Below are 12595 nucleotides of genomic sequence, written 5' to 3' on the forward strand. Positions count from 1 at the left end.
AAAACCTGCCAGAGTGGGTGATAGTGAGGGTGAGCTCACAATAACTCCTTCCCTGCCCTGGCTGCTCTCTAATAATTGGTATCCCAAATGATGGGGTCTAAATTAGATGTTACCATTCAAGAACAAGATTTTGGAGTCATGATTAGTTCTGTGAAAATATCTGCTCAATGTACAGTGGGAGACAAAAAAAGCTAACAGTGTTAGGAACCATTAGGAAAGGGATGGATAATAAAGCAGAAAATATAATAATGCCACTATATAAATCCATTGTATGCTCACACCTTGAATACTCTGCATTTTTGCTTGCTCCGTCTCAAAAAGGATATATTAGACTTGGAAAAGGTACAGAGAAAGGCAACAAAAGGGATGAGGGGTATGGAACAGCTTCCATATGAGGAGAGATTAAAAAAGACTGGGCCAGTTCATCTTAGAGAAGAGACAACCAAGGGGAGAGAGATGATGGCAGTCTACCCAATCATGAATGGAGTGGAGAAAATGAATAATGAAGTGTTGTTTACCCCATTCACATAACATGTGAAGTAAGGGTCACTCACTGAAATTAATAGGCAGCAGGTTTAAAACAAACACAAGGAAGTCATTCTTCATGCAGTGCACAGTCAACCTGCCAAACTCATTGCTGTGGATATCGTGAAGGCCAAAAGTATAATGAGGTTCAAAAAAGAATTAGGTAAATTCCTGGAGGCTATTAGCCAAGCTCATCTGGGACACACCATGCTGAGTGTGTCCTTAAACATACAGCTGCCAGATACTGGGACTGGACACTGGGGGATGGATCATTTGCTAAATGCCCTGTTCTTTTCATTCCCTCTAAAGCATCTGGCAGCTGCTGTAGGAAGATGGGACATTGGCTAGACCAGGGGTGGCCAACCTGTGCTCCAGAGCCACATCAGGCTCTGCAGAAGTTAACATGCAGCTCCTTGTATAGGCACCAACTCTGGGGTTGGAGCTACAGGTGCCAACTTTCCAATGCGCCATGGGGTGCTGACTTATCAACCCCTGGCTCTGCCACAGGCCCTGCCCCCACTCCACCCCTTCCTGCCCCCTCCCTGACCCTACCATGCCCTCGATCTTGCCCCCCATGGCCGCCTGCATGCCATGAAACAGCTGATCGGGAGATGCGGGGGGAGGGGGGAAGCTGATAGGGGGAGGGAGCTGCTGATGTATTACTGTGGCTCTTTGCAGTGATGAGATGCCAAAATCTTAACAACGGGTTCCCTCTTCACCCCACGAGGGGGTCGTTGCCCACCCCCGCCCTCCAGGACTCCTGCCCCATGCAACCCCCCCATGTTCCTTGACCCCCCCCCCCACGACCCCTGCCCCATCCACCCTCCTCCCCTGTCCTCCGACTGTCCCCAGAACCGGGCAGGAGGGTCTCGTGGGCCACTGTAGTGGGTGCCAGTTTCCTACCCCTGAGAGCCAGAGGCACCTGTCGGAGGGTGAGGTGGGGAGTCCCAGAGGTGCTTACCTGGGGCAGGCAAGAAGCATCCGGCAGGTCCCTCTGGCTCCTAGGGGCGGGGGAGCATAGCTGCGGGGGAGCGGCTGCTCCCCCACTGATCACATCAAATGTGGCGCCTTAGGCGCCGACGCCCTGGGTGGTCTGGGGCTGGAGCACGCATGGGGAAAATTTGGTGGGTGCAGAACCCCCACCAGCAGCTCCCAGCCCCAGCTCACCTCACCTCCGCCTCCTCCCCTGAACGCACCGCCCTGCTCTGCTTCTCCGCCCCCTCCCCCGGCTTCCTGTGAATCAGGTCTTTGGCAGGAAGCCTGGGAGGGCTGAGAAGCAGGTGGTGGCTTCCTGCTCAGGCCGAGGGAGGGTGGTGGAGGTGAGCTAGGGCGGGGAGCGGTTCCCCTGCATGCCCCCCCCCCCGTTACCTGCTGCAGCGCGGGCGGCCCTCCTCACACCCCTGCCCCTGCCCGAGCTCACCTCCCTCTCCCTGGGCCTGAGCGGGAAGCCGCGGCTTGCTTCTCAGCCTGCCCCAGCTTCCCACACCGAACAGCTGATTCGCGCAAAGCCGGGGGGGGGGGCGGAGAAGCAGAGCGGGGCAGCGCGTTCAGGGGAAGAGGCGGAGTGGAAGTGAGCTGGGGCCAGGGGTGGGGTGGGGAGCTACCGGTGAGTGCTCTGCACCCACCAAATTTTCCCCTTGGGTGCTCTAGGGCTGGAGCACCCATGGAGTCGGCGCCTAAGGCGCCACTTTTGGCCGGTTAAATTTAGAAGCCCTGTTATAACCAGTTGTCCCTCGCGAAACAACCGCTTCTAAAAGGTCTTCTAAATTTAACAGCCGGTTCTAGCGAACCGGCTCCAGCTCACCCCTGGCTCTTTGGCAACGTACATTGGTAAATTCTTGCTCCTTCTCAGGCTTAGGTTGGCCACCCCTGCGCTAGACGGACCGTAGGTCGGACCCAGTGTGGCCATGCTTATGTATGGTGGTCAGGGTGCGGGCGCAGGGTGCTCTGTGCCTGAAGCCGGACGCAGTGATCACCCTGACCCCGCTCACAGACCAGGGAGCCGAGGGGGGAGCGCAGCGGTCCCGCCTGCCCACCGATGTTTCCTGGAGGCAGAAACCTACCCCAGAGGGCTCGTGCGGAAGGGCCCGCCCCCCCTATGTACTGACAGGCCATACCGCTCTGTAAGGCCCCCGCACGAGACGCACAACCATTACGCGCAGCTATCGCCAGAGGGGAGAACTCAGCCCGCCAGAGCCGCAGCTGCGCTGACACGGGGCGGGGACATGCACCCCGGCTTCTCCGGCTCCCACCGCCGGGACGCCCTCTGCTGCCCGCGCATGCGCGCAGGCGCCTCGGCCGTTGGCCGCAGGCCGTGGCCCCGCCCCCTCGGGGCCGCGCGCGGAGGGCGCCGGGGACACACACGAGAGGGGCCCCGCCTTTCCTGCCGGAGGGAGCTGTTCGTGGTCAGACGGGAAGATGGCGAACCTGGAGGAGCAGCTCTCGGATGAGGAGAAGGTAACGCGGGCCAGGGCCAGGGTAGCCCCCGGCGGGGCTCGGGACCGGGCTGGGCTCTCGCGGCCTCAGGTGGTGGCGTTTGTATTTTTAGCTTCCTCCCTTCCCGGCGCTGTCAGTCAGAGGGCGCCGGGGCCGGCCAAGGGCCTCTCCCGCCGCGCCTTGTACGGTCCGAGGGCTGAAAATAGGCCCCAGGCGCCGGGCTGGGGGGCAGGATCCGGTGTCCGATGGATGAGGCCGCCTGCCCGGCCCAGAGAGCTCGGCCTCAGGCGCTGCCAGTTTCCTCCCCCCTCCCCCCCCTTCGCTTTCCGGGGCTCGCCCGATCCTCGCCCTGGGGCGGTGGCTTCCTATTGATCAGGGGCGTGGGGAGAGCGAGCCTGGTGGCGGGGTCTCGGAGAGGGGCCCTTCCCCTCGCCCCACTCCGGCGGCCTGCCTGGGAGCTCCCTCTCTCCAGAGCTCCTCGTAGGCTGGGGTGTAAGAGCTGAGTTCCGTGTCCCGTCCCCCCCCCTCCGCGTTGTAGGGAGGGAGACTAATGGGGCTGGTTTCTGGGCGGTGTCTAGTGGCTCCCTTCACTTCCGGGGGTCAAATAAAGGGAGACTTCTGGCAGGTTGGAGCAGAGTTTTGGGGGTGGGATGTATCGCCTATCCCCGTTGCTGGGGGAGAGTGGGTAGGGAATTCAGATCCCACCCTTAAGGATGAATTATAAGGACAGAGCTTAAATACCCTCCCAGGAGACAGGGTTGTGGCTCAGTGAGCTGTTTATAATCTTTCCCTGGCTATTTGATTTTCTTCTTTGCTTAGTTGGTCTCTGTGGCTTGAAAATAGCTTCCTAAAATGAAAAGGAGTACTTGTGGCACCTTAGAGACTAACCAATTTATTTGAGCATAAGCTTTCGTGAGCTACAGCTCAGCAGCTCATGAAAGCTTATGCTCAAATAAATTGGTTAGTCTCTAAGGTGCCACAAGTACTCCTTTTCTTTTTGCGAATACAGACTAACACGGCTGTTACTCTGAAACCTTCCTAAAATGGTGCTTCAGGGAAGGGGCAGCTTGTAAAACCCAAGTGTTAAAGCTGCTCTTCTTCCTTTCGTCTGTCCTTCCTCTGTTGGAGGGAGGCTCATTACAGTTGCCTGTGAAAAGGAGGCTTTGGAGGCAGGGTGTGGAGATGTCAAGAGGATGGTGATGTACAGCTCTCATGTCTTTATGTAACTGTCACTCATCTCTAATATATGTAAGTTTTCAGAGCTGCTGAAGCTGTGGAGGCAACTCAAGTGTGGGAGATTTTAAGCAATTGAGAGAGGTCATACGTTCCCTTGAAATTAAAAGGAAGACTTTTAAAATGCCTTAATGTTAATTGTAATGTGGGAGTCTTCCTTCATATCTGAGGCCTACTAGGGCTGAATTGCAGAAGCAAGTGGCTAAATGAAAAGTCACTATGAGTTGTGAGAAGTATAGTAGTTTAGCACCAGAACATAGGGTGGGTCATAGTTTCTCAGGATGGGGACTTTAAGGCTGCAGTTTATTCTTTTAATTCATTGAGTACTGTTCCTGTTTGTGATGTCAAAAGCAGCTAAAAGATAAACATTTGTAGTTGGATATTCTGGTCCAAACCTTGTCTGGAAAAGTTGCTTAAAAAAACATAGGGAAATAAAAATAACATTAAACAAAGACACTTTGGAGTCCTCTGGGTAGAAGGGTTGCCAATTTTGGTTGGAGGTATTCTTGGAGGTTTCATCACATGACATAATCTCTAATTAAAGATTAATCTGTAATTCATGGAGACTCCAGGGCATTCCTATAGGGTTGGCAACCCTATATTGACATAGCATACCTAGGGATAAACTTGGAAACAACATCTACTTATCTGGCTGAGAAGTACTTGTCGCTACATTGCCATAACTTTGCTCTGTTACAGTAATAAATTCTGTCCCTCAATTGACTCTCACTCTAGCTAATGGAGTCTAGGCTCTTTTCCCTCCTACCACTAATCTAATGAAGTTCTGAGGTCTCTTCCTGCAATTCTGATTTCTCTCCCTTTCCTCAAAAAGTATACAAATGAATTCTGGACTCTCTATTTCCTTCTCAGTAATAAATTATAGGCTCATGAAATAAATGACATGTGCACTCCACTGCTACAAGTAAGGCTCAGATTTTGTCACGGATATTTTAAGTAACAGTCAGACAGGTCATGAGCAATTAAAAAAAAAAAATTCACAGAAGCCGTGACCTGTACATCACTTTTACTAAAAATATCTGTAACAAAATGGGGATCAGTGGGTCCCTACAGCGGGACTGTGCAGTGGCTGGGAGCTGCGCAGCCCCTGCTGCCTGCAGCAGCTGGGGGCTCTGGGATATTACTGCCGCCTGCAGTTCCAGGGGTCCTGTGGCGGCTGGGAGCTCTGGAGTGCACTGGGAGCTCCGCAGTGCCCCCGCCATGGCAACCCCCCACCCCTGATGGTGGCTGGAAGCTACTGGGTTCCCCTGTGGTTCGGGGGGGCCCCACTCCCCATGGCGGCAACCCCTGTCCCTGTGGCTCCCAGCTGCTGCAGGCTGAAGTCTCTGAGGTCACTGGAAGTCACGGATTTCGTGACTTTCAACGACTTCCATGACTAAATCGTAGCCTTAGCTATAAGGTAGTACTGGGTCTCGGTGTAGGGCCCATCTGGGACGACAGAGCTTCAACGCTTGAGGAAGCCCTGTGCCTCCCACTAACTCTTCTTCAGGTGGGTTAACCCTTTTCCTTGTCCTAGCCTTGGCTCAAGTCGCTTTGCCCCGGTCTTTAAAGAGAAGTGGTGCACCTTCAGTGCTTTCCGTGCCCTCCTGAAACGTACTGGCAGCTTAGAGGCTCTCTGTTTCCTGTATGTCTCTCCTCTCTTGTTAAAAGAGTGACATATGAGTGGCTTTTTTTTTTCTTGCGAAGATAGAGGCAGTGACTTCCTGGTACCCAACTCAACCCTGTCATCTGTGCAAAATTCTGATTGTCCTCGGTGAGTGTGTGTTTTCCATGCCCTGGAGTTTGTCTGGTTGGACAATACAAAAAAAGGGTAATATTGCAAGTTTACAAAAGTAGGCTGGTGTGAGTACAAAGTGCTGAGATGCTTGAAAGTTTTCAGTTTGTGTAAAGGAGGCACATTCACCAGTTAGGGCAAATCAAACTGTTTGATAAGGTTCCTTGGGTATAATCAGGTATCCTATCTGACCTGCATTTGTCCTTTCCAAAGCAGCGGTGTCTAGTACACGCTATAACCCATATAGCTTCCATGAGTATTCTTTTGAAAGATTAGACTTCCCAGATGACACTATTTTTTTTTTTTTTACTTATTGAGCATCTATTACTGTATCACTTATTTACACACCTTATTAAGAATGTAAAAATGGCCATAGTGGGTCCATCTAGCCCAGTATCCTGTATTCTGACAGTGGCCAATGCCAGGTGCTTCAGAGGACATGAACAGAAGAGGCAGTCATCAAGTGATCCATCCCCTTCTGTCTCATCCCAGCTTCTGGCAAACTGGCTAGGGATGCTTAGAGCATGGTGTTGCATCCCTGCCCATCCTGGCTAATAGCCATTGATGGCTTTATCCTCTATGAACTTATCTAGTTCTTTTTTGAACCCTGTTATAGTTTTGGTCTTCACAACTCCCCTGGCAAAGAATTCCGCAGGTTGTCTGTGTTGTATGAAGGAGTACTTCCATTTTGTTTGTTTTAAACCTGTTGCCTATTAATTTTGTTGGGTGACCCCTAGTTCTTGTGTTATGAGAAGGATTAAATACATTCCTTATTCACTTCACGCTATTTACGGTTTTATAGACCTCTTAGTTTTCTCTCTTCCAAACTGAAAGGTCCCAGTCTTTTTAATCTCTCCTCATACGGAAGCTGTTCCATACCCCTAATCATTTTTGTTGCCCTTTTCTGTACCTTTTCCAATTCCAGTATATCTTTTTTGAGATGGGGTGACCAGATCTACACGCAGTATTCAAGATGTGGGCATACCATGGATTTATATAGAGGTATTATGATACTTTCTGTCCTGTTAGCTATCTCTTTCCTAATGGTTCCTAACATTGTATTAGCTTTTTTTGACTGCTGCATGTTGAGTGGATGTTTTCAGAGAACTATCCATAATGATTCCAAGATCTCTTTCTTGAGTGGTAACAACTCATTTAGACCCCATCATTTTGTATGTATTCATGAGATTCTTTTCCGGTGTGCATTACTTTGCATTTATCCACATTGATTTCATCTGCCATTTTGTTGCCCAGTCACCCAATTTTGTGAGATCCCTTTGTAACTCTTCGCAGTCTGCTTTGGGTTTAACTATCTTAAATAATTTTGTATCATCTGCAGATTTTGCCACCTCACTGTTTACCCCTTTTCCAGATCATTTATGAATATGTTGAACAGTACTGGTCAAAGTACAGACCTGTGGGGGACACCGCTATTAACCTCTCTCCATCATGAAAACTGACCGTTTATTCCTACCCTTTGATTCCTATCTTTTAACCAGATGCTGATCCATGAGAGGACCTTCCATCTTATCCTATGACTGCTTACTTTGCTTAAGAGCCTTTGGTGAGGGACCTTGTCAAAGGCTTTCTGAAAATCTAAGTACATTATATCCATTGGATCACCTTTGTCCACATGTTTGTTGACTCCCTCAAAGAATTTTAATAGGTTGGTAAAAAATGATTTCCTATGTTGACTCGTCCCCAACATATTCTGGATGACTTTACATTAAATCTCTGTGGAAGTATTTGAGTTGTGCTGTCCTTTACAGTAAGGTGTGTGCCCCTCATGAAGCTAATTATTCTTACATTATTAAATTTAAATGACTGCTGAATGATTTTATGCTTTGAGTAGATTGAGCGGAAGACAAATATTCATATTTTACAGCAAAAGTATACCAGATGTTTTTTTCCTGATTAAACAAAGAGCACGTTTTAAGCCAGCAATTTACTCAAGTAGAATTTTTACTACTTGTGATCCCTAGACAAGACTTGGGAGTAAGTTTTCTAAATGGATGTGGACACGTTTAGTCAAATTCGCCTCTCATTGGCGCTTACTATGGATGTCAGAACAAGTTTTCTTTTTCTAGGCTAAAATGTGGCCAGCTAACCAGCTTCAGACTTGTTAGCCTGCATCTTGAGGGATTCTTTCTATAGTATAAGATAAATCATTTGAGTTAACACACATGAAAATACACACCCTTTTCTTGTCAAGATAGGGCTGCAATGTTACTCCTAGAGTATAGGAGTGCTTCTGGAGAGGGGGAGGAGAAACATGTTAATCTTGCCCTGCCCCAGCAGTAAATCACACTTGTGCAGCTTCTCTGTTTTGCTTTCCTTATGATGCAATAGAGTGAAACTGACTAGGATCTTGTAATAGTCATGCTGCTGGTGATCCTCTTGATAGAGGGGGACTAGTGGGACAGGTGCTGTTTGCAGAAGTATAGGCATAATCCTGGAAAAGAGGGCAGACATGCAGAGAAGTAAGGGAGTAATACCAGGCTCTATACTGGATTTTATGGATGGTCTAGTGACAGTACCCATTCAGAAAGATTCATGCTTGATTTCTTGTTATATGTACTAGTAGTGGCTGGAAGTGCTGCCAAGGCAACACTGAGGTCATGAGGAAAGGGTATGCCTCTTGTTGCTCTCCAATAGTCACTTCAAGATGACTAAAAAGGTAGTATCAGTAAGCTCTGAAACAATTCAGATTGAGACCTTAGGTGGTTGGCACAATGTGTAGGACTAGAAGGTGGCAGACAGGTAGGACTTTTGGTTTCCTCTGCACCACTGCCGCACAGATCCTGCTCCTCATGCCATTGCCTGCTGCCCAGGGGAAGTGAGAGCAGGATAGGGCAATGGAAGCAGCCAGAGCCAGTGAGGGGACAGTCAGCAGCCTATCCCTGCCCTGCCCATGTCCTGGAGGCGCTTCCTCTGCCCTGTAACTGATGCCCAAATCCTTCTCTGTACACTTCTGCCTGCTACCTAGGGAAAGTGAAAGCATGCCAGGGGGGACCTGCCTCTGGGACATGCATGACCCACCTTGACCTTTTCCTAACTGTGTCTATTTGGGGAACACGCTTCTAAATAAATTAACTGAGGCCTATTAGGAAAGGATAGCATCTGTTGCAAGTCAGCCCTCAGAAAGGTAATCCACATACTTTTGATCTGTTTAACACTTATATGGGAGTGGTAAAACAACATTCAGAAAATAACTCTACATTTTATGAAAGAGCCACATCTTAGAGGCTGCACTTGCTGATGAGGGAATACTGGCTTCAGGCAGAAGTTATCGGTAGGTAAGCGTTCATTTAACGTGAGTAATTAGAATTTCTGTTCTTATAAGAAATGCATAATTTTTGTGAAAGAAAAATCCCTTTTAAAATGTATATGATCATAAGACACACACAATTAGGACATTAGCATTGACTAAAAGTATCTCTTGGAATATAGGGTACTTTCATAACCTGTTGTGATTATAACTCTTGGCACAAGCAGTTAGGATCTGTTTTAAGTACTAAATTTACTCCTGGCACTGACAGGGAAATTCAGGTATTTCCCTAATCCTATTTTTTTCCCCTGAATGGTTTCTGAGTCATAGGCATCCTACTGCAGTTACAGTGGGGGACAGTTTTAATTTTTGCTACTTTAATGAAAGATGTGTCCTCTGAATCTGGTCTATCCAGCTTGTCTTCCAAACTTAGTCTATCAAGTTTATATGCTCTGCACAGGTCATTTGGGATGAGACATGGAGACAGCAGATAAGTAGGAATGGAGTGAACTGGAGTTGTTAAACAGGATTTTAAAAACATATTAGTCAGAATGAAACCCTTTTGCTGCTGTGTCACCTGCAGTTTAAAGGATTAAAACAGATTTTGTATGTTCATAGTTATAGGTAGCTGTAACACTGTCAATTTTATAGTTAACTAACTAATACAGTTGACTAAATATCTTGTTATAAAGCAAGATGGACCTAAATCCTGCTGCATAACCCTTGAATTTTGTGGAAATTCTGGAAATCTTGTGGCAGTGTCAGATAAAGCAAAAATTGACGTTTCCAATAAATTAGATGTAAAATTAAATCTAGTCTGTCTTTTTGTTCAGTTTGTTGCTCATTTGCATATTTTCACTGAGCCACAGATATTTGTATTGGCAATGCCTAACTGTGTCAGAATTTGGGGGAGGAGATAGTGGAAGCAGGATGTTTTGGCAGGGAATATGGGACATTTTGTTTTTGATGCCTGAAAAGGTGTGGAAGGTTGTTCAGAAATATGGGATAAACATATTGACTTGGTTTAAACACTGTTGTTCAGATTTCAGTTAACCCCTTAATATGGATGGGGCAGTTCTGAGCAGTTATTTCAGGCAGTATGCAGACTCAGGAAGACAGCATTGCATAACTTTCAGAACTGAGATTATACACTATGGCTGCATAAAACCTTAGCATGTTGAAATTTGACTCCTAAGGATTGTTCAGTCTACAGATCTTTATAGAAAAGATGTCTGAAGGCTTGATGAAGAGAGATCTTTTGCCATCCATATATTAGGGAATGGCAGAAAGAAGTATCAACATTGCACAGGTTGGCTGAAAAGTTGCTGACCGCTCCAGTATCATCTGATTAACTGGAAAAAAAATATTTTCCAATTGATTATTTATGAGAGGTATAATTGTCTGAATTCTGACCAGTTCAAGAAACTGTTGTTTAAATTCTAAAGCTTGAAGATCAAAAACTTACTGTGGCATCCATACTTGAAAGAAGACAATGAATGATTTTTTAAAAAAAAAATCAGTTTGCAGCTTCCATGCAGTTAATATTCTTTCAAGTGATTCGAAGTTGATTTGTGACTAATAACTTATACAGATTAGTATGTTTATTACAGTATAAAAAGCCTCAGGGGGTCCATTTGTTTCTGTGCTTTTAAAGACCTACACAATCCACCCCGCCCCCCCCCCAAGATCTTATAATTTAAATAGACAAGAAACCTAGAAGGTGGGAGGGGAAATAGAGGAGGTCAGAGGCAGAATGAGAGCCAGGAGACCTTGGTTCTACATCAGTGCCCTGTTCACTAAGTCACTCTGCATATTTTAACTGAAATTCATCAAAGAATATAAATCTACTTTGAAATACCATCTTGGGTTGTTTTAATATTAGCAAATAAACACTGAGTAGGAGAGGAAGTCAAGTTAGACAGCAAAACTTAGCAAAGTTTGCATTTTTCCATGAGCTATGTATAGTGCCAAATTTTAACTTAACATGTAGAATCAAGGTTATACAAGCATAAATAATTGTAAACTTTTTAAAAACATAAGTATGGGAGTGAACTTAGATGCTGAAACAATTTTTGTTTTTAACTCTTGAAAATGGGGTATTTTGAAAATGTTCCGTTTGTAATTTGACACGGTTGGGAAAGAGTTTATAAGCCATGTGGGGGGAAAAAAGTTCTTATGATTAAGATGGCACTCTGAGTTGCACTAATCATGCTGCAGCTGCACTCTGTAATAAAAAAAGAAAATGTTCTTCATAGATACAAGCTGTGATTTCTCCCACTCCTGGATGCATGCTTACTGTCAGGGCTTGAAACGTAGTTGCATGCAATCAACTTCTGCACAGTGTAAGCTTTCATTTAAAAATTCTAGCCCTCATGGTTGTGAAGAAAATCTTCCACGTGTCAACCAAGTGGTCCATTGCAGTCATCTTAACTTCGTGGAAGTGTCTTCGGTAGCGCTAGTGTTACGAGGGAGCGTCAAGCTATTATACTGTTACGAGTAGGGTACCTGGGGGAATGCCAGATCACCCTAACTGTGTGTGATCCCCTGTCAGTACTACCCTTTAGTACTGTTTAGTCATGTATGGGTTAAGTAACCTATTTGAGAGCAAAGGTGTTCATAATATATTAAAGCTTTTTAACAAAGGTGGCATTTACCAGTTACTTAGTTTGAGATGTTTTGTATAGTGTTGAGAGAGAAGATCTCATAGTGAACCTTTTTAAAGGAAAATCAGATGCAAGAAAAATGTTTTGATTGTTTCAAATTTGAGTTATGTAGGGCACAATGGACCAAGGATCTTAAAATAAATGAATGGGCAAATACTGGAAATAAATAGTTCTGTGATTGCATTTTGTACGCGTACTATTTTCTTGGCTTTCAGGTCGCTTTCAAGCTAGTTACTGGCAATTTTTCTGATTAGTATTCCTGAACCACTATAGTTACAGCACATTCTGCTTTCTAGGTCATAATGGCAGGAAAGTTCTAATTTCATAGCTTTTTATTGATGGGCATAGAATTAGACAGATGCATATCCTGAAGAAGTTAAAATTTAAATAGCTAAAACAATTAGGGGGTAGCAGAATATTATGCAAAATAACCAAGATAAATTTTGTCTTGCTACAGGTTTTTTTTTAACATGGTCTAGTTAGTTACATGGTCCATCACTGGTGTGAGACACCTTTGTCATCCTACTCTTTTTCCTTGCCTATTATATCTTTCTTCTTGCCATCTGTCTCTGATCTAACCCTCTTTCTTTCCCTTACTTCTCATTACCATTGGGCTGATTATGGATGCATTACAGGAAAAAATTATTAGCTGATCATGAGTCCCTCAGTAGCTCAAGT

General features: G+C 46.1%; 1 protein-coding gene across 1 annotated transcript in view; it reads left to right on the plus strand.

Annotated features, from left to right (window-relative positions):
- The first annotated feature begins 1763 nt into the window (after positions 1-1763).
- CAPZA2 (capping actin protein of muscle Z-line subunit alpha 2) overlaps positions 1764-12595 on the plus strand; it is a 46752-nt gene continuing 35920 nt past the window's right edge. The window contains exon 1 of the mRNA XM_037888912.2: positions 1764-2982. Within this exon, the coding sequence (XP_037744840.1) occupies positions 2944-2982 (39 nt within the window). The 5' untranslated portion in view covers positions 1764-2943. The remainder of the gene's footprint in view (positions 2983-12595) is intronic.

The sequence above is a fragment of the Chelonia mydas genome, chromosome 1 (genome assembly GCF_015237465.2).
Source record: "Chelonia mydas isolate rCheMyd1 chromosome 1, rCheMyd1.pri.v2, whole genome shotgun sequence".
NCBI classification, from domain to species: Eukaryota; Metazoa; Chordata; order Testudines; family Cheloniidae; genus Chelonia; species Chelonia mydas.